This window comes from Manacus vitellinus, unplaced genomic scaffold, assembly GCF_001715985.3.
Source record: "Manacus vitellinus isolate BGI_N305 unplaced genomic scaffold, ASM171598v3 scaffold_41_pilon, whole genome shotgun sequence".
Taxonomy (NCBI): Eukaryota; Metazoa; Chordata; class Aves; order Passeriformes; family Pipridae; genus Manacus; species Manacus vitellinus.
In genome coordinates, this window is record NW_021940545.1 from 2,210,823 (window position 1) to 2,233,266 (window position 22,444).

A 22,444-nucleotide genomic window follows, 5' to 3' on the forward strand; every position below is an offset into this window, starting at 1 on the left:
CATTCATTCATTAATGCATTAATTAATGCAGTCTAATTAATGGCTCGCTGTTGTAATGCATGGTTGGCGCGCCCATTCGGCGATGCATTAATTAATGCCCAGGTTACCCCCTCGATCCTTGGGTGCATCCGTTGTTATAATGCTTTATTAATCTGTTCTTCCAATGCATTAATTAGCATTAGAAGGGGGGAATTAGCAATTAGCTCCTTTTTTTCAATAGTACCTATTGGTCATAACTCATGGTGGTGGAGCTCCTTCATGTGCTTCTTTTTTGCAGCATCTCCCCCCAACCTCTCCAAAATATTCACCCTCAAAACCTCCCCAGATTAATCTTTTTAGGGGGCAAAGCTGTGTGATTTGGGGTTGAATAAGTAATAAAGTCACATATTAACCTGAAATGTGCAGTTTGTGCATCCATACAGGATGGATGACTCCTTCAGTCCACTTTTCATGTCACTTTGGGGATGATAATATATAATATTGTAATATATGCAATAATGTGATCATATAATTGCTGTAAGTAATATTCTAATTATGTAAATAGTATAATTATATAAGTAATATATAATGATATAAGGGAGATGTGATTATTTACAATATTAGAACAGTAATGATGTAACAATAACTATATTTTGATATAATTAGGATAAAGATTTAAGGTTAAGGATTAACCCCCTGTCAATGGCCAGGGCTGTGGTGGCTTGTGAACAAAAAAAAAAACCTTGGGGTTGAAGGAATTAAAATATTTGTACTCCAAATATTCAAATATTACGAGGCTGAAAGGTCTGAAAAGGCAGATGAAAGTGTGGAATAAACTCACTCTTTCCCAGGAAAATGCAAAAGATTATTCGGCACAGTTCTCCCAGTGTTGAAAATCATTTTCTCAATGCAAAAAAAGCCATTTGAGGGCAAAACCACCTTCTCTTTGCCCTTCCAGGAGGAGTTTTGTTGAAGCATTCATGGGATAAGGAAAACAAAAAAACCCCAAACCACCTTTGGAGTTTTCACAGCCTAAATTTGAACATGAAAAACGTGCAAAAAATACCTTGTGGGATGTATTTCCCACCTAGAAAAATGGGGGAAAATTTGTTGCCTGGTCCCATGTGTGGACTCATTGCCCAAATTGAGATGCTTATTTTTTTGGTTCCAGCCAAATGACCCCCCAGATAAATTTTTATCCCTAAAATGAGCCTTTTTGGATGAATATTCACCTCTCCAACGGTTAATATGGATGGTGGGTATGTCATTAGCTATCAAATGCACACAAGGATTTTCTCAGCCCTCCTTCCCCCCCAAAAATGGATTTTTGTCACTTTTCAGTAACTGCACCAAGGCAGAAGGAATCAGCTGTAAGTGTCTGTTGATCAACCTGGAGGGAAATTGCTGGCAAAATGTGATGGGAAATATAAAAAAACCATGGACAAGTCACCCCACCGGGTTTTATGCTCTAGCAGGAGGTTTATCACCCATTAAAAAAATAGAAAAAAGGGAAAAAAAAAAGAATCTTCCCCCTCTCTGCTTGGTGTGGGAGTAGCCTGGCCAAGACTGGTCCAGCAGTGTCACTTCTCTGCAGTTTTTTTCCAGCTTAAATGTTTTCTTGACTTTATGCAACAGTGGGCCTGGGACTTCCCAGTGGATTTCTGGACCTGAAAAAAATGGTGCTTCTGAAGGGAAATGATGCTTAAACCACCCGAGCACCGCAAATTGGATTTTTCCAAGTGGGAAATGGCTGAGTTTCTTTGCATTAAGTTTCTTTTTTTTTTTTTTTTCTTTTTTTTTTTCCTTCTCTTTTTTGAGGGGGAAAGGGGTGAAAAAAACCCCCCAAAATTCCTGTTGTGATGTGCCCACAGTGCCACTGGCTCGAGCCTGGCTGAAGATGGGAAATTAGGCCATTAGAGGAATTCATTCCTCTTTATTAGCCCGTGTCGAATCCTTTTTATTAGTGGCTGCAAACGACCTCTCTCCTGCAGGAAAATGTCAGGGCTGGTTCAGCCCTTTCATTTGGAGGATTCCCTGGGAAAAAAAACCAAAAAAACCACAACACAGGTGGTTTTTTTTTTTTTGCAAGACCGTATCCAGCAAAAGCAGATTTTTCCATCCCAAAACTCTCCTTCTTGCCATAGGGGTGGTTTTCCACCTGTGTAATGCCAGGAGTGAGGAAAATCCTTCTGTTTCCCCTGTGCATCCTGGATATCCATCTGTTCTCCCCACTGCAAATTTCATAGCAAGGAGGGGCTCCAGAGCTCAATTTTTATGCCACAACCTCCACCTGCAAACCCCTGTGGTGGGCCAGCCTTTCCTCTGCCTGGTGTGGCCACGGAGAGGCTGGGAATGGAGAAAATGGTGGTTGGGATTGGGGTTTTCCCCATGCAAAAATGCAAAAAGCCTCACAGAAACACAACAATTCAGCACATGGCTCATGGCAAACCCCCAAATTCCAGCGGTCCTTGCCTCTGTGCTCAGAGTGCCCTCAGTGCTCTTCCTTAACTCATCCCAGGGGATTTTGCCTCCCTGGTTCCCTCTTATTGTATTATATTATTTTACTATTTTATCATTTTATTTAATGTTTATTTTGTTTAGTGTTTTCATTTATTATTTCCTTTCATTTAATTTTATTTACCGATGGATTTGATCGGGTCGGGTTCTACTTTGCTTCCCTTTATTTTGCCTAAAATTTTTAGTTTATTTTAGTTTAATTTTCCAACTGAAAAGCAAACCATTCTCCCCTCAGCCATGTGCATCCCCCTCCTCCTCCTCTCCAGCTCCAGAACATTCCTGGGGGTCCACAGCAGCACTGCCCCTGTTATTAATGCTGAAGAGCACGGGGCGACGCCGGCCTTAATCCCCCCTTGATCGATGCAACCCCTCAAAGCAAAGGGGCTACAAATTGCTTGGGGGCTGCAATCCCCTTCCCCCCTCCCATGCTTGGGGTAATTCCGTGCCTTTGCTCCTAATTGATGGAGTGGCCCTGGAAATGGGAGCAGGCACCTGCTGCAGTGCCACCAGTTCATAAGTCCCAATAATTCCAGCCGCCGCCTGGAATTTGCCTTTCATATCCCCCGGCTAAGCCCCGGCGGGGCTGCTGAAATTATGAAATGATTTCCCCCCCTCGCCGCTCTCCGCTCCAGCCTCAGTGAATCTTGCATTAAACCAGGATCAGGACAGATTAAACTATAATATGCTGTGGTATTAACGGCTGCAAATGAAGACTTAGCCGGGGGGTTTAACCCCTTCGCCTGACTCCGGCTCAAAAAGGCTGTCGGGAAGGGAGTCGTGATCATCTCTTGGGACATCTTTTGGAGATAAAATGGTGGAGCCCATCCCGTTGTGCTGGGGTGACTGGAGTGCTGTGGGAGACCGTTTCTGCAGCACTGTTTTGCATTTCTGCCCTGAAAGACTCTGTGAAACTTTTTTACTTTAATTTGCACTGCTGGGGAGGCTCACTGGAGTTTGGGTTAACCCCTAGTCTGCATCCCTGTACTCCCCACATGCTTTGGTGCTGTATGTGTATTTGCATTTTATATTGCATCAGTTCAGCATCATTATTGGAGAGAATCGTGGATTTCAAGAGGAACTATAAATCTTTGTTTTCAAGAGTCCTCTCCTGGTAAGAAAGAATTGGGATTGGACCCACCTGTGTGGACTCGACAGAGGTGCAGAGACATCTTGGTGGAGGGGCAACCCAAAGCAGGGTTGGTCCATAGGATGCTGCAGGCATGTAGGAGTCCCCATCCATCATGTCCAACAAACAGAGGTGATTTGAGGTAAAATATTACCACTGAAGAGCAGGATGCCTTTCTGTCCTTGAAATGCAAAGGCACCGAGACAGCAGATGGCTCCAAGACATCCACCTTTTTGTCTATGTAGGAAATACCAACTTTGGTGCAGAGATGCAAAACACCAAGGCATTGGGAGGAGTCATTGCTTGATGGAGGAGATGGTGAATTTTGCCATTTTAAGCTTTTTTGTTGTTATTGTTGGAAAAGGTCTAGAGGGAGCACTTCCAGCATGGCTTGGTAGCGAGGTTTGCACCACCAGGTTCTTACGAGCTGGGAGGGGAAGGATGGATGGATGGATGGATGGATGATGTGGGGTAAAGATGGACATGTGACCTAAACTAGTGGTCATTATGGGGGTCTCCTTTGTCCTCTGCAGGCACCCGCTGTTCCCGCTGCTGACGCTGCTCTTCGAGAAGTGCGAGCAGGCGACGCAGGGCTCTGAGTGCATCACCTCAGCCAGCTTCGATGTCGACATCGAGAACTTTGTCCACCAGCAGGAGCAGGAGCACAAGCCCTTCTTCAGTGATGACCCCGAGCTGGACAACCTGGTAGAGGCAGCTGAGGCTTGGCAGATGGTTTTTAGGGGAGGGGGGGTGGCAAGAAGGTGGAGGGTGAGGAGCAAATTAAGATCTGCCCCCATGTCTTTGGGCTCTGTAGTGTTGGATCTCTTGGCAATGTTCTCCATAGACCTTGTGACACCTTCTCCAGTACCTTCTCTGAGACCTTTTGCGGAAGATCCCCTGTGAGAACAAACCCCTAGCCCATTTTTGGCTAGTTTTCCCACTCAAACTCCATGGGGTCAACGAGGTTGCTGGAAACAGCCGAGGTCACTGGATGGTTTGTGCCCCAAAACTTGCAATCTCTCTAGGAATTCCTGCTCTTCAGTGCAACATTTAATAGCATCAGCATTCCTGTCTGGCACCACCTTGTTCCAAGTGTGATGGCCAGCTCTTGTCCCAGAAGCAGGGCAAAGGGAGAGCTTTTTCCATAAGGTGTCAATGATTTGGGACACACTGGACCAGTTTTGATGGCTTCCCTGTCACTGCAGCCCCAATTTCCTACTGTACCCATTGCTGCTGGAAGGTGCCTCAGAAGACTGTGCTTGGGGTGGAGCTTCTGTCTTGTGCAGACCTCAGGAAGCATCCCCAAATCCCATTATTTTGTCTGGAAGGCATCCACACGTGGTCTCCATGGCAAGTGTGGGTAGACAGGTGTGTGGCAACATCCTGATGCTCTGCAAACAAATTGTCAAGACCTTAAGGGGCAGTTTTGCCCACCTCTGATGATGCAAAGAGCAAAACACCTTCCCTGGGTGTTGGTGTGTTCCCTGGGATGTGCAGAAGAGGGATTTCCATCCCAGAAAAGAAGCAAAATCAGGCAACTCAGAGGCAGCTTTTTCTAAGTATTACAGATATCAAGAAGGTGATTTTGGATGATGATCTGTCACAAAGGGAAGAAGAAAGGGCAAAGCTCATCTAGGTGCAAATACTACTGCTTTCCTAAAAAATGCAAGAGGTGGTTTCAAGATGGAGTAAAATCCCACACGTTTTGTGCCTGATTTCAGCTCGTGGAGGAGATTTTTGCAACATCCCTAAACCAAGAGCCCGTGGAATGCCCTCCAAAAAATTTGCAGGCTGTGCTAAGCCCTTTTGCATGTTACTAAACCCATTTTGCAATAACCTGTAGTCAAGAACAGAAATCACTCTGGGACAAGTAATCAAAAAAACCCCCAAACAAACCCATGTTTTGGATTATTTCAGTTTTGGGACTAAACATGCATCTGATGCTGTGATACACCAACAAAACCCCATTGCATTAAAATAGCTAAAAATGAGTGTAATGACCTAGCAGGAGGAGGGAAATGGAGCCAGGTGAAGCAACAAAAAAATTCTAAAATTTTGGGGAAGGAAAACCTATTTCTACACATATCAAGGTGAAACACCTTCAGCAGATAGTGCAGCAAATGTGTCCACACTGGTCGTTTTCCCTGGGGTTTTTTTTGTGGTTTCTTAAAAAAAACCCCACACAGTAATCATGTTCTTTGGGCATATTTGGAGCAACTCTTGCTGCCAAGGTGAAATTTGGCCGTGGGCAGTTGCACTGATCCCCTGTATAACCTTGCTGCACTCAATATGTTCATATTCATATTTATCTATAGCTTTCTATATCTATATCTGTAGCTATATCTGTGTCTCTCTGTATTTGTATACATTCTACCCAACACCCAGAACTCCTCCAAAAGCCATCCAGGTTGCTCAGTGGGGAACACCTGCATCAAGACAGGGGAGACCTTTAACATGCTGCTGAAGAAGCACCGTTCCTGTCGGTGGGAGGCACTGGCTGAAGGGAACGCCGGGAGAAAAAGTCTTGCAGTGCTCAAAACTCAACATTCCCACCTGTTCTTGAGCTGGCACTTCTCCCCTGTTTACATTGTTATTTTTTTCAGTGTTGGGCGGCTTGCCTTTTTTTTTTTTGAGGCCACGGATTCGCCGGAAAGCGGCGACGGCAAAGCGGGGATGAAAAGGCCAGTGGCATTAGCTATCATTAGAATAAGAGTCATGTATTCCTCACCGCCAAGATGCACATAATTAGAAATTAGAAAAAGGTCAGATCTCACCATTATCAACTCAATCAGCTGCCGAGTGCCACACAGTCAATTAATTCAGCATCTGTATTTTTTACAACCCCGCGCACGTCCGCCGTCCGACTGTAACTCTTTATCTGGACAGATATACGGCGCAGCGGAGCAGGGACATAAAATGAGACCCTAAGCAAATGAGCTGAGATAATTGAGAGATTTATTTTTTATACATATATGTGTCAGGTCTTCCTGCCTTTGCCCTTGAATATTGACTTTCATGGCCGCTGAGCCCTGGGAGGACGCGGGAAGCCGGGGCACGGCACCTCCGCCTCGCGCTCTGCCTGCAGAGGAAGGGGGGAAAAAAGTGGGAAAAAAGAGCAAAAAAACCCCCAATCCCCCCCCCCCAAAAAATCTTTCTATCCACAACCCATCATCCCCGTTGCTCACCAACCAAAAATTCACTTCCTCCGTGGCGGAGCCACCGCTGGAGTTTGGCCCTGGAATTTTTCAGGGTGTTTCCCAACCGTGGCGACTTGCAGTTTGTAAAGATGACCACTAAAATTTGCAAGTTAAAAACACCCTTTGAAATGCAAAGACGCTTTGTTACATAAAACGGGATTTATTGCCCCGGAGTGAATAGCTGAAATTTTATATATTATGCAAGATTTCAAACAGCAGCCATAAAACTTAAGGTTTCAGCTCGGCGAGAGGAATGTTTTATGTGTAAATTTTTTAAGGTTTATGGGGTACGTTTTAATGAGGCCCAGGCTTTGCACCAGCAACAGCTCACGGCTGAGTTGCAGCCCCGTAATCTTGTTAGAAGAAGTGGCCTCTGGAGAATAACCAAACACTTTTCAACATCCAGGGTTTTGGCTTGGAATTTTTTTTTTTGGGGGGGGGGGAGGAGAGGGAGGCACAGGAAGCAATTCCCACGAAGGTGAATTTGGTGATTTTTTTTTTTCTTTTCTTCCTCTTTGGAATTTCATTGATGGGGAAGGAAAAGAAATGCAGATGTGCAGACAGATGGGCTCTGGGATGGGCTTTGGGGCGAGAATATTGATATTTTTTTTTGGTGTGCCGAGAAAGGAAATTAATTTGTTTCTACCACGGGGATCAGTTCCACTGATTTTGGGGTGAGAATACTGATGTTTTGGGTGGTTTTTTCCCAGAGGAAAAGCATTATTTTAACTTTGCCATCGTGTGCCTTTGCGTAGATGGTGAAGGCGATCCAGGTGCTGCGCATCCACCTCCTGGAGCTGGAGAAGGTCAATGAGTTGTGCAAGGACTTTTGCAACCGCTACATCACCTGCCTCAAAACCAAGATGCACAGTGACAACCTACTCAGGAATGACCTGGGGGGGCCCTACTCCCCCAACCCCTCCTCCATCAGCCTCCACCCCCAGGTAACTCCTTAAAATTCCTCTCTACTCTCCATCCTTGCACCTTGGCCAAGTTGGGCCAACAAGGCTTCAGAGCTGCTCTACAACAGTTGTGGCCTCCTCAGAATCCATCCCCAATAATGAAAAGAAACAACCCTCTGTATCTTGCTCATGTATCAAGTGACACTGTGGTTGATTTTTTTTTTTTCTTTATTTTAATTATTTTTTTGACCTTTTTTTTTTCGTGGGTTTGGCAGAGCTGCAACCCACAATGGTTGTGACTCTGCAGAAAGGAGAGTGGAGGACTTCTCCTAAACTCTAATGCTGCAGCAATGAAATGTGAGGGGAAGGAATATCAACAGGAAATCAGCGTTTTTTTCATGAAAAAATAGTAGTTATTGGCAGGAGGTGCAGAGACACCGTAATTTTCTTCACTGCTTCTCTCTCCCTGTTTGTTTCAAGGCAGCTCAACAGATTTTTGGGTCTCAGATAACCCTTTTTGGCTTCACTGCTCTTTTTTTGGGGCCTCAGCACATCTTACAGTTCTTCCCCAGCATTCCCTTCGCTTCTTTTTTGCATAACTTGGATTTTAACTGGGAGAAGAAAACATTTGGTGCCTCAAGCATAGTGGAAGAGTCCAGGGAAATGTTCTGTTTCTGAGAATTGCAAAAATATCAACTGAAGTGGCCAAACCAAGCTGCACCTTGGTGGCTTTTGGGGCAAAATAAGGGGTTGTAACTTTAATATTTGGAAAAGAACTTGCCCATGCTTTGGGGTTTTCACATGCATCTGCACTGCAGGGAATAAATCTTGGCTGGTTGCATCCCAAATAACTTGATATACTGCATGTCTCTAGGGGATTTGTCTGTCTCAGACACTCAGTTTTTGGGGGTAGAAAAATGAGAAATTTAGGGTTGTACAATCCCACCAGGAATAACTGCAGCCAACCCAAAATAACCCAGGCAGCTCCTGGGGTTCTCCCTAAAAAGGAGGCAGGTGGTGGGGGCTTTTCAGGGCTTTTCAGGGCATTTCAAGGTGATGGAAAGGAAAAATAAATAGCATTTTTAGTAGCCCAGCTCCGGGTGCTACAGAGTTTGAAGCTCCCAGCACTATGAAGGAAAAACCCCCCAGAAAAGTTCCATTTCTTATTTGGGTTCCCTGAAAGCACCAAACCACTTAATCATTGATCTAAAAAACCCCCATCCTCACTCTATTTTCTAATAATCTCTAGAAATGGACTTATTATCCCTTCGCTGCTTTATGGTAGCATTCCTTATGATCAAAATTAGCAAGACACTTGCATAAAAGAGAACAATAATTGCTCAATGAGCATCTCGTTTGTAATTTATTAGTTTCTATTATTGTGCATTGCCATGGCAACAGCTCACATCCCGGGTGATGAGAGAGATGTTAGATATGAGCCGACGAAGCTCCCGGTCCCAGCAAATGGAGATGCACGTTTTTTATCAGTAATTTTCATGAAAATAATAAGTGAGGGAGTTAATGAGATGGAAAGCCGTCCTGTGGCTATTGTGGGTTTTTTTTTTCCCCTCCCTCTCTCTCCTTTCCTCTTTTTTTTTTTTTTTTCCCCTCCGAAGTGTTGATCTAATTAGAATGCGTCGGTCAGGAAAAGTAATGAGGATTTAGCGCCTCACAAAGAGGTGGGGATCATATCAGAAAATTAGCACAAGTCTTTGGGAAATAATCAGGCCCATGGAGAGGTACCAAGCTGCCTCTGATTCCTGCAAACCCGGAGCCGCCGACGTTTCCCTTCCGGGCAGGAATTGAAAGTTGAGGAATTCAAGTGAGGATTTGAAAAGCAGTTGCTGAATAAATGGGAACACACCCAGGAAAGGCCCAGCTGGAGGGGAGATGTTCACTCAACAGACTAAGGGGTTTTCAGCAGGCAACAGGAGCTGAAATATTCCCAGTGAGCCACTGTCTCATCTGGTCCTTGGATGAGGACGAGATGCTGTTGACAATACAATGGCAAATATTTTCTAAGTATCCAACTAAGAAACATCAACTTTGAACTCATTGAGGATACTTGAGTTTGCATGGAAAAGGCTTAAAAAACCAGGGTGGAAATACTCTGTATCCCTCAGTTGAGTTTTAAGGGCTGAGGATGCTCCAGAGAGCTGGAAATTCATGGGATCAGTGTTTAAAAAATGGTAAGTGGGATGATTTCTCTAATTATTGACCTATTTGTCTCATGCTGAGGGAAGGTGCAAGAGTGAATGGGCCATTAATTTAGGATTTGAAAAAAAAAAAAAAGTCTAAATAACAAAATACAATTAATATCAATGAATGAGGTTTCTCAGCAAATAGGTTTTTGTTGGGGTTTGGGAGGAGTGACAGTAATTTTGTGAGGAGATACACCAAGTTTGCCATGAAAGTGAAATATTTCAGGTTTTTTCAGAGTTTTTACCACAGGACAACATGCTTAAAAAAATATGGATGCACAATAACAACAGTGTCAAACAAAAATGGGAAAACAATGTCTGGAGCTGTCAAAATGTCATCACAGGACCATTGCTGTTGGATTTCCCTGGTGCATCCAAAAAGGCCCTTGACCTGGTGTTATTTGTGCTTTCTAACATTGAAAAGAGATGCAGGAATTTCTAGAATTGTGAAAAATGCTTGGAGATGATGGAATATGAGAGAACACTCAAACAGGTGTTTTGACTCTTGTTTAAATCTTCTTATGTCACCAAGTGTAGAGAGGACTCCTGGTGTTGGCCAAGTTTGGGTGACAAGTTAGGGGTTTTCCCCACCTTTCCTGAACCTTCATTACCTTACAGATGTTTTTCTACCCTGTTTTCTCCATTGCTTTCTCATTTTGTGCTCTGCTTTGTTTTGTGGAGGAGTTGTAGCCTCTGTGTCCTGCAGTTCCACCAAGCGATTCCCCTTCTGCCAATTTTGATGTTTTTTTTCACTTGGCTTCATTCCTCTCCCTTGAGTCCATATCAGGCCATTTTTAACCCCCTCCCTTCATTTTAATAAATATTTTTTTAGTTTTTCAGACAGGGATGGGACAGGGGAGGTGCTTCTTTCATGGTGGAGTCTTCCCTTAACCAATTTAACCCAATGCTTAAAGTCAGTCCAACTTCCCTTCGACATCAAGGGGTCATCACTGCTCTCCACTTGTAAGAAAAAACCCACCACAAAGCCAATCCCATCAGAGACCCCAGTGCTGCTGGGGGACATTTAAACTGAACCCAAATTTTGCATTTTTCAGCTCTTGTTTCACACTGGCAGTGCTTAAACGGGCATTTTCAGGACAGCACTTCTGCTTCTCCAATTCCTTCGCCATAGAATCATGGAATGGTTTGAGTTGGAAGGGACCTTAAAGTTCATCTCATTCCAACCTCCTGCCATGGGCAGGGCCACCTTCCACTAGCCCAGGTTGCTGGTGGTTGGAGGCTGATGGGTTAGTGAAACTCCATGCAGTGCTTCTCTATATAGATCTTAATTTATCCAAGTTTTCCCTGTGGACAAGCCTGGATTCCTCTGTTATTTAAAGCCAACTCTTTTCTCATCTCCATCCACCCATCCATTCATGAAGGTACCTTATGGATCACCTTACCATGGGTTTGTTTTATCTCCAACTAATCCCAGTTTCCCCCAGCACAACTAATTTGCATAAAGTTAGGGTGAAGCACAAAAATAAATGTCTGTGTCGTAAAGCACTAGGGGAAGAGCAGCAGCTCAATAGCGCTGAATTTTAGCACTTACTTACACTTGGACATTTGCCTTATTGAAAAAAAGGATATTTTTTTTGTGCCTGGTCTTTTTCTTCACCGAAGTGACTTTTGATTTGGAAAAATCGTGTTTTGCCATTGGTCAGTGCTGAGATGTGGATCTGCAGAGACCCCTAGTGATGTATTTTTCTCACACTCAGCTTTCAAAATTGCCAAAAACGTTTCGGCTTGAGGGTGTTGAGGCCCTGGCACAGGTTGCCCAGAGAAGCTGTGGCTGCCCCATCCCTGGAAGTGTCCAAGGCCAGGTTGGACAGGGCTTGGAGCAACCTGGGCTAGTGGAAGGTGTCCCTGCCCATGGCAGGGGGTTGGAATGAGATGATCTTTAAGGTCCCTTCCCACCCAAACCATTCTAGAATTCCACGAACTTCTTTGAGTCTCAAAATATGAAATATTTTCCACTGCAGCAAAACTACCAAGTGTAATAGAATTTGGCTGACATTTGCAATCTGAGGCAATTAGCACGCAAAATATATCTTTTTAAATCTTCTTGGAGATATCTCTCTGTATTTATTTTAAGGCAGAGCCTCCACTTCCATTGGGTCCCCTTAGTTTCACAGTTCTGTTGCAGAAACACCATGAATTTCTTTCATGTCTTTTTCTAATAATTACCAATATTCTGCCTTTTTGGACACCACTGAGATGGCATTTCCCCCCCCCCAGCAATGGGAAATGCATCAGCATGGACACAGAGTGCCCAAACTCCCTGTGGGATGATGCACCCAGGGCTTGATGGAAAATTAATTGGTTGGTGTGTTCAGATTCCCATCTCTGCAGTTCTGTTGAGTGGAGAAAAGGAGCTGCAGCTTCTGGTCTATCCTGATCCTTTTATTCCCTTTCGTTTTTCCTTATGGGAACCAGTGGCTGCATAAAGAAGGTGAGTGTGGGGAAGATGCTAAGTGGGAGCCTGGCAGAGCATTAATCCTTATTTTTCCATCTCTTTCTTGTGACAAAATGAAAAATCCCCTTTTTCTGCACCGTTAGACGACAGGAATATATAAAGAGCAACGGGGCAGAGTTATTGCATGGGGACAAATATAACCTTTCGTGTTAAAATTCATGGATTTAAAGTATTTTTGTTTTTCTCCCCCCTGCAGGAGATGCTGCAGAGCTCTCCAGCAGCCCTGCCACCCGCCTCCAACCCACCGCCGGGCATCGTGGTGCCCGCGGCCGCGCTGCCACCGGGCAACCTGGCCATGAGCACCGGCAGTGGCTCGCCCGCCGTGCCAGGTAGGGCCACGGGGAAAGGGCGGGGGGGCAGGTGGGAATTTGGGGGGGTTGTCTCAGTTTGGAGTTGGCTCCCCACAGAGTCCCCGAACCACACCGAACGTCACTCCCACCCTCTTTCTGGGCAAAGGAGAGAGGGAAGGAAAAAAACCAAAAACAAACAGAGAACCAAGAGCAACAGATTTGGAGCAGTATATATATATATATTTACACTAATTTACAGTTGTAAAAACACTATATACATATAAGAAAGAGAACCCCAACCCCCAAAGTCCCCGAACCACACCGAACATCTCCTCCCACCCTCCACCCTCTTTCTGGGCAAAGGAGAGAGGGAAGGAAAAAAACCAAAAACAAACAGAGAACCAAGAGCAACAGATTTGGAGCAGCATATATATATATTTACACTTATTTACAGTTGTAAAAACACTATATACATATAAGAAAGAGAACCCCAACCCCCAAAGTCCCCGAACCACACCGAACGTCTCCTCCCACCCTCCACCCTCTTTCTGGGCAAAGGAGGGAGGGAAGGAAAAAAAACCCCAAAAAACAGAGAACCAAGAGCAACAGATTCAAAGCAGTATATATTTACAGTTATAAAAACACTATATACATGTAAGAAAGAGAACCTCAACCCCCGAAACCAAAAAACGGAGGGGAAAAAACCCCCAACAAACCAGATATATGCAGATATACACAGGTAATAGAGAGCTAGCAAGCTAAGAGTATTAATGCTTCCCTTGAGAAAGCAGAAAGCCACTCCACCAAGATCTCTGCTCCTGGATTTGGGAAAACAACAGGCCACAGCAGGCCTCAGTCTCAGATAAGCAAACAGGGACCTACTGTTTCCAAGTCCAGTGGAAGAGGGCAGACCCTCCTCTCTCCTTCTTATTTATACTCTTGCTTACATAAAAATTCAGTGTGCTGGTTTAAAGGTAAACCAGCAGGGGAAATGAACCCAACTCAAAAGAGAGATTATAAATCAGAATAACAATTTAATGAAATAATACAATAAGTACGATTATACAGACAAACAATTGGTTTTAACCCACAAACCCCAAATGTATAACCCAGCACCCTGGGGCATGGACAGAGTGGTGTTTGTTGGGCCCCCTGAGTCCAAAGGAAAAGGAGAGGGGAAAAACCTGTTGGTGAGAGTGCTGGTGCAGTCTGGGCAAGAGTGGTGGTTGCAGTCTGGTTGAAAAGTGGTGGTTGCAGTCTGGTTGAAAAGTGGTGGTTGCAGTCCAGTCGAGAGTGGTGGTTGTAGTCTGGTTGAGAGTGATGGTCTGCAGTCTTCCTCTGGATCCCACAAGTGGTTAAAAAAGTCCCAAGACCCCAAGATTATATATCCTCAGGTTCAGGCAGGAATGCCCAGTGCCTCCCTCAGGGCAGGGAGTTCCACAATGGGTATGAGGACAGGAGCACCCTCCTATCTCACAGTTCCACAATGGGTATGAGGAAAGGAGCACCCTCCTATCTCACAGTTCCACCATGAGTGTGAGGACAGGAGCACCCTCCTATCTCCCAGGCCTCTGAACACCCAGTTTACAGCCTGAGGGGTCAGGGCTGCTCTGGGCAGAGGGTGTAAATGGTCTATTGAGAACAGTTTCTGGGCAATGGCATGGAAGGCTCTAGAATACCCAGTTTTGGGTTACACCCATCCAGTGATGAACTGGTCCCAGCTGTTCTAACGAGGACAATGGGATGGAATACTGGGACCTGACCACTTCCCTGCTTTCGACCTGGTTACCAGGAAGGTAAAAACCACCCCAGGATTTCAGTGCCCTCACGAGTGTCCCTTTGCACAGGTGGAGCCCTGTACCAGCCCGTGACCATGGTGACGTCGCAGGGCCAGGTCCTCGCCCAAGCCATCGCCCCCGGTGCCCTGCAGATCCCCAACGCCCAGGTGAGACCTTCCCACCCCAAATCCCCCCTGTACCCAGAGCCTGGCACTGCATCAAGCAGTCCCCCAGCTTCTCCACGAATTCACGGAGTATGCTGAGTTGGAATTCAACCCTGGGAGTATCCTAAATTTTTAATTAGCAAGAAGCGTTGATTAAATCCATCTGCCAAGTGCCCTTGGGGTGCCTAATGAATTATGGCAATGATCTAAGTTGTTACAGCAACACTTATATTATTGTTATTGAATACTGCAATATATAATATGTAACAATGCACGTAATATTGTGCAATATAATAATAATAATATAAAACAATATCTGATATAATGTATAATAAAACATATTCCATTCTATTCTATATGCTATATTATATATTGTAAATTATATAATCTATATTAATTGTATACTATATATTATAGGATAGGATGGGATGGGAAAGGATAGGATGGGATAGGATAGGATAGATGTTATTGCTGATATATTATATCAGCAGTATTGATATATATTGTGATCTGGGATCACTGGCATTGCCTGTCCAGTACTGCAATCACAGCTTGTGAGAAAGGCTCATTTTTTTTTCCTTGTTTCCTGGATTTGGGGATATTTTTTAACCATTTGCTCTGGTTTTAGTCCAGTTTTGGTTTTGTCTTTTGATTTTTTTTTTTTGGCATTGCAGTGAACTACGCAGGGTTTCCCTGCATTCTTGCAATAAGACAACGAGTTCTTCCTAACCTCCATTCCCCAGGAATTTGGGGGGGGAAAAAACCCCATCCACTCCTGCTGTGCTGCTTCCCAGGGGCAGAGCAGCAAAAATCCACCCCCATTTTTTCTGAGATGCTCCATTTTAGTTGGAGGAGCCTCTTGCAGAACAATCAGTAAACGGCACTTTGGAAAGGGGTGGCACCTCCCTGCCAGGTTTTATTGCCTGTGCAATGCTTTAAAAAAATTTCCTTCTTTTAATATCTCCCCATCACAGGTTTAAATCTTGCAGCAAAACCCTCTGTGGTGGGAAAAACACGCGCACAGGGAATATTGGGGCAGGGAGAGAGCCCTGGACAAGCACCTCCGGATGCTCTTCCTGTGCTGCCAGCATGATTTATTCAGCTGGAGCCCAGGGGAATCACAGGGACCTGCTGGCCTGATGTTTAATTCATCTAGGAGAAGTGTTTTGATGAAGAGGTGGAAGAAAAAAAAAATCTCTTTTTAACTGAAGTGCTTAGATTTCCGTTCGGTTCCTGCCTCCTCATTAAAACTTCTCGTGCAGCAAGATGTTTATTTTTAATTTTGGGGGAGGGAAAAAAGCAAATTTTGGCTCAATGGACATCTTCCTCCTCGTGGTGGGGAAGAGCATTTTTCTCGTGGTGGGAATCAGCTGGATGAGAACCCTGGATTTGCAAGGGGTCAGTGAGTGACAGGGTTTTAACTTTCAGTTGAGAAAATCATCTTTTTATGAGGTTTGGGTTTATTTTCCACTGATTTTTAAGGTAAAAGTGTTTTCCTCTTAAATCACATGTTGAAATTGGTTGAGGCTTCACCACCACAGTCCCCAACTATACCATTGTCCCTTGCAAAGCATTAACAAAAAAGTGGAGATAAAAAATAGAGATCCTGGGAGAAAATGTGCATTTAATGCACATTATATTGTGCAATATAATAATAATATAAAACAATACCTGATATAATGTATAATAAAACATATTCCATTCTATTCTATATGCTGCATTATATATTGTAAATTATATATTCTGTATTAATTGTGTACTATATATTATAGGATATATAGGATTTAATGCACATTTGGTGGAGGGAGAAATGGGTTTTAGATGCTCTCTGTAAGTGCTGGTTTTTTTGCACTTATCCCACCCCCAATCCGGGTTGGCTTTGCTCATTTCTTTGTTGGTTTTGCTCATTTTTTGGGGTGGTTTTGCTCATTTTTTGGGCTGCCAGTTGCCACTTTCCACCAATTCTCTCCCCATTCCTCTCCCCTGGCAGGTGAACCTGGATCTCACCTCCCTCCTTGACGGTGAGGACAAGAAGTCCAAGAACAAACGGGGCGTCCTGCCCAAACACGCCACCAACATCATGCGCTCATGGCTCTTCCAGCATCTCATGGTGAGCACCACAGTGGCCAAAACACCCTGCAAGCTGGGGGAAAAAAAAGGAAAAAAAACCCCAAAATGTTCAGTTCCAGGTGGTGGTTTGTCTGGATCTGTATTCGGAGGCACAAAGTGGCTTTGCTTGTATTTTGGTAGTATTTTGGGCATGACTTCACTGCAGGTGAGCAAAATATTCCCTCAAGGCATGAAGAAGGGAACAAAACTAAAAGGGGACTTCCCTGAACTTTTGCAGATGGATAATAGAGTGGTTTTTTTGCAGTTAACAGCTCCAGAATACCCTTTCCTAGCAGGCTGAAATGTGAAAGCTGCCTCATAGGTAGGGCTGTGGCACATCAGCAATCAGTCAAAATGCAGAATTACAAAATAACCTCATTTTTGGGGATTGGAGATGGAGGTAGGCTTAGATGCAACCTCAGTATTTTCATGCAAGAAGAATTCTCTCCCCTCAGCAGGGCTGGGAGAAAGGCAAAATGCTAAAAATCCCTTTTTTCCTGCATAATTCAGCCAAGAAATCACTTGGAAACTGGTTGCAAAGACTTGCTCTCTGGGAAGGTGGGAGATCCCCAAGGCATCAGCAATGCAGAAAACAACAGCTCCAAGGAGCAACTTCTGGAAAAACCTCAGCCAGGATGTGGAGCAGCAGCAGGTTGGGGAACTTCCCAGCCTTTTTTTTTTTATTTTTTTTTAAATGGGAAATTTTGGATTTACTGGATTGAGGACAGGAGTGTCGCAGCTTTGGGCTGCCATCCCCAGCTGGGTCATTTCTGGAGGGCAGAGCTGCAGGTTTGCAAACACAAAAAGGATTTAGAAGACCAGAAGCTGAGAAGCCATTTCCTGCCAGGTGCCAGGAGAACCCCATGGTCTGAGATTTCCAAAGCAGGATTGAAAAAAACTAAAAGAAATTCTCCAGCTGGGGGGTGTTGGACCTTTGCTCTCAGCTTGGTCAGAAGAAACTTGGGCTTCTCCATGGGATTTCTCCATCTGGCATCATGGATAATGTGGTTTTTAACCACATAGCATCAATTCTCATCATCTTATTGGATGCACCAGCAGGAAGAAAGAATGCTGGGAATAATAGACCAAAAATGGGGATACTTCTGCCAAAAAAAGGAGCCTTTTTTAACCACTGAGGCTCTGGTGGGATGTGACTCTCTAGTTGCACTGACTTGGGGTGGTTTTGTCAAGGAAATCCCACTGTTTTGGGGGTGACAGCTGGAAAACAAATCACTGCAATCAACACTGTCACTGGCTGGAGGCTCCAAAAAATGGGGCTGGTTTGATAGTTTCATTTTTGGGCTTGGAAAGGAGGATTTCAGCACGGTTGGGAGGAGGTTGCTGAAGCTTTGAGTGCTGGTGGTCTCCCAGTGCAGATGTCTCAGAGTGTTTTATTGGTGCCTCTGGCAATAAGTGTTGTGGGTCTCGGGTTTTGGAGCCCAAATCCCACCTTTACCAACAACAGTCGTTAGAAAATTGCTACATCTTTTTTTAAAAAAAACAAACATTTTCCTTGAGGGAAAAGCCTTTGATGGAAAGTCTTGGGAAAGCCCTCAAGACACCAGGGAAATCTTGATGCTTTTGGATGCCATCCTTCAACCATGCATCTTGCAAACGCAAGAACCCACCAAATTTAGGGTGGGGAAATAAAAAAAAAAAAACCAAACAAAAAAGGCAGGTTTTCATTATATTTTTCACTCAGACCTGGTGGTTTGCATGCTGGGATGTCATCTTGCAGCCCCATCCCTCTTTTTTTCCAGCACCCCTACCCCACAGAGGACGAGAAGAGGCAAATTGCTGCCCAAACCAACCTGACCCTCTTGCAAGTCAACAACTGGTGAGTGCAGTGGTGGCCTGCTTGTTGGCTTTAGGACTTTTTTCCACACTATTTTGGTGCTGTGGACTGCTTTTTGGGGGGTAACTTGGGTGTTAGGGCCGATTTTTGGGGTGTCCTACGTAGGGCCAAGAGTTGGACTCAGTGATCCTTGATGCATAATCTACAATTCTGTGATTTCTGGCAGACAAGATCACTTGTGTTCAGTGCAGCCTTGCTTTGTGAGGTCTCAGTGCCCTCTCCTGGCAAATCCAGTGTGTGGCACCTTCCCACTCAGCTGGAAAAATCAGTGCAGTGGTATAATGGGATAGAATCAAACCCCCCCAGATTTCTGAACCACCAAGGTACTTTTGGAAAGGTTTTATATTGCAGCTCATTGCTTTGCCACGGTGTCTGTTGTTTTAGCTCAGTGCTGGTGTAAGGACTCACGTTTACTCCAGTGTTCTCCCTTTTCCTTGGGAAGGTTCATAAATGCCCGGAGGCGCATCCTGCAGCCCATGCTCGATGCCAGCAACCCGGATCCTGCCCCCAAAGCCAAGAAAATCAAATCTCAGCACCGGCCCACGCAGAGGTTCTGGCCCAACTCCATCGCTGCCGGGGTCCTGCAGCAGCAGGGTGGCAATTCAGGGACAAATCCTGACGGTAAGGACAGAACCCAGTGCCCCCTGCCCTTCCAGGAGGGAGTGGCCATGCATTAATTGATGTCCTTAATTAGTAATTAAGGAGTTCTAGAGCCCTTTATCACACTGTGGGGAAAAACGTGTGGCCCACGCAAGAAGTTCCTTCCAGTTGGCCGTGGCAAGGCACTGGCAATGGGGCACTGCCATCCCCTTGGCACAGGAACAGCCCTCAGCAATCACCCACTTGGGATTTGGGATGTCTCCTGAGGTGCTGGGAAGGGGAAAAGGGGGAAATAGGGAGAGGGGAAGGGAGGAGAGGAGAGGAGAGATGGAGAGATGGAATGAGAAGGCAGATGAGACTAAATGGGAAGAGAGAAGATGAAGAGAATAGGTGATGAAAATGAAAGAATTAAGGTCAGGTGACAGATGAGACAAGGTGGGAAGAGGGATGAACAGAGAACAGACGAGGAAAATGAAGAGGAGAGAAGAGGAAGAGGTGAAGAGAGCAGATGAGCATAGACCAGGCAAGATGAAGAGATGAAGAGAAGGAAATATGGGAATTAAGAGAAGATGAAGACAAGATCTGCCCAACCAATTTGGGCATCTACTTGCTCAGAAGTGAAGGTCTTTTGTCATTTAACAATGATACATTAGCTGGAAAAATTAAGGGTTGGACACTGGGGAGTGACTGGTGCAGGTGGGATGCTCTACAGGGTGCTCCCTGAGCTTTTCACTTGGTTTATTCCTGGTTTATGCACTTTTTTGTCCTTTCTGTATCAGCTGGGGAATCCTTATTGCTTTATTTTTTTACACTTCAGGCTCGCTCAGCATGGACAACCTCCAACCCCTCTCATCAGCCACAGCCACCATGGCCATGCAGCAGGCCATGCTGGCAGCCCACGAGGACTCCCTGGACGGCACCGAGGAAGAGGAGGAGGATGAGGAGGACGAGGACGAGATGGAGGAGGAGGAGGAAGAGGAGGAAGAGCTCGAGGAAGAGCCCGGTGGCCTCCCAGCAGCCCCCGGCGCTGACCTTGGCTTGGACCACAGTGACTCGCTGGAATAGCTCCTCCTGCACCCTCCCCGAATCACTTGACACCACCGGACACAAAATTCCCCCCCCCTCCACCTTCAAAATGCCAAAAACAAAAAAAGGCAAGAACAAAAAAACAATTCGGGAGAGAAAAGCAAACTGGCGGCGCCGGCGGGAGCCCACGGGAGCGCGGGCACCGCCCTGCCGGCGCCTGGAAGTGAAGGACACATGTTTACAAAAGGCACATATTGTGGCCAAAATTAATCTTTTATTTCAGGTTTTTTTGGGTTTTTTTCTTTTCTTTTCTTTTTTTTTTCCCCCCCTTTAATTTTTTGGGTAAGCAGAAGCGTTTTTAGGGAACGGCGTTTTCCCCGCCGGGCGAGGGCGGGTTTTCCACTGTGGGTTTTCCACCCCCCCGTCCATCCCGTCCATCCCTTGGATTTCTTGGCGTGAAGGAAAACCACACCGACCCCGGGACTTGATGCTTTTTGGGTTTTTCCCCCCCAAAAAAGGTTATTCACAGGCATAAACATCAGCACGGAGGGGGAAGAAAAACAACCGGCGAGTGCAAGTTCTGCTGGATCTGAGGAGGGTTTGGTGCTCAACCCTCTGGATTGCCCAAACCTCCCCACTGTGCCCCCGATGCTGCGGCTGTTTGGTGACTCCGGACACAACTTTCTGGAAAAGGGAGGAAGTTCCTCCAAATCCTTTAATTTATGTGCTAAAAACCCGTCGAATCTGGAAAAAAAACCCCGACTCGCCCCATTCTCGTCCTTAAGGGATGCAGAGCTGGGGCAAAGGCTGCCAGGAGTGAAACTTTTCCAAGGAGCTTTGGCACTGATTCAGGAAAAAAATGGGAAAAAAAGATGAGTTTAAAAAAAATGCAAGATTTCACCCAGAATTGAACGGCGACCCCCTCCCCAGGATTCACATGGGTGGAAGGAATCTCAGTGGTTTCTCCCTGGAATTGTCCCTCCACGTGGGAAAATGGTGGAGTTTTAGCACCATGGGGGGAGGGCAACTGCCAAAAACCCTGAATTTGGTTGTTTTTTTTTAATTTTTCAATGCTAACAAGAAGGGTGTATTTCGCCTTAAAACGTGGCATGGGAGGAAACGCAAAAGCAAACCAGGGCAAAAATAAAGGAATTTTCTTCTGCAGGTTCCTGCTCTAAACGTAGGATTCTATCAGAGGGATAATTCTCTTTGTGGCTTTTTGCCCATATTGTCCTTTTTTTTTTTTTTTTTTTTTTTTTTTCTCTTGGAGGGTTGATAAAGAAACCCAAACAGGAGCCAGGGAAAAAAACACGAGTGATGCAATAGGCAGAAAAGCCTATTTTTCAATACTGATCTGGCGTGAATGTAATCTGTAATTTCATAAAGGATTCATTGTAATTTAGTATTAATTCCTGGCCATTTATTATAAAGTGCTACGAGATGAGGGGTTGCAGCTGTATTTTCTTGGCAGCTTCTTCCTGTGAGCAGAGAAGATCCAAAATGCTGGAATAACTCCCCCACCAAATGGGTGAATGGACCCAAATTGGTACTTATGTGGAGAAAATTGGATTTATACTTCCATAAGTGACAGTCCCCCAAAAATGAGAGATGCCCCTCCACCCCAAATGAGCTCCAACGGGATTTTGCCCACAAATTAATTATATCCCCCCCCAGATTAGTGGTGGTTACCCCAAAATCAGCTAAGTTCTCCAAAAATGAGTGATTCTCTTCCCTAAAATGTTACACACAACCCCAAAATGGGTGATGCTCAGCCTCAGAGTGAGTTATGGTCTCCAAAAATGAGGGATGCTCAAAACCCAGCAGTGACCCAAAAGGGGCAAATATCCCCCTGAAATGAGTGATTCTCCCCCAAAAATGAGTGCTCACCCCAGCATGTGTGATGTTCACCCCAAAATGAGTTGTACTCTCCCAAAGAGAATGATTCTCCCCCCAAAAAAGTGATGCTTCCCAAAGAGGAGTGACCCACCCCAGAATGGGTGATGCTGCCCCAAAATGTGCTGTGCTTTCTAAAAATGAGGGATGTGCCCCAAAATTTCAGGTGTTTCCCCAACCCTCCCAGCAAAAAAGTAGCATTTTCCATAAATGAATGAAGCTCTCCCCAAAAGAGGGATGCTTCTCCAAAATGAAGGGATTTTTTTTGAAGTGGGGCCCAAACATGATCTTCTCAAAACCACAGTGTTTCCCCCAAATGAACAATTCTCCC

General features: G+C 45.1%; 1 protein-coding gene across 1 annotated transcript in view; it reads left to right on the forward strand.

Annotated features, from left to right (window-relative positions):
- PKNOX2 (PBX/knotted 1 homeobox 2) overlaps positions 1-21,384 on the forward strand; it is a 44,576-nt gene extending 23,192 nt beyond the window's left edge. Inside the window, exons 6-13 of the mRNA XM_029962055.1 lie at positions 4,156-4,327; positions 7,575-7,763; positions 12,595-12,727; positions 14,536-14,633; positions 16,621-16,740; positions 18,500-18,576; positions 19,037-19,215; positions 20,012-21,384. Of these exons, the coding sequence (XP_029817915.1) occupies positions 4,156-4,327; positions 7,575-7,763; positions 12,595-12,727; positions 14,536-14,633; positions 16,621-16,740; positions 18,500-18,576; positions 19,037-19,215; positions 20,012-20,259 (1,216 nt within the window). The 3' untranslated portion in view covers positions 20,260-21,384. The remainder of the gene's footprint in view (positions 1-4,155; positions 4,328-7,574; positions 7,764-12,594; positions 12,728-14,535; positions 14,634-16,620; positions 16,741-18,499; positions 18,577-19,036; positions 19,216-20,011) is intronic.
- Positions 21,385-22,444: the final 1,060 nt, after the last annotated feature.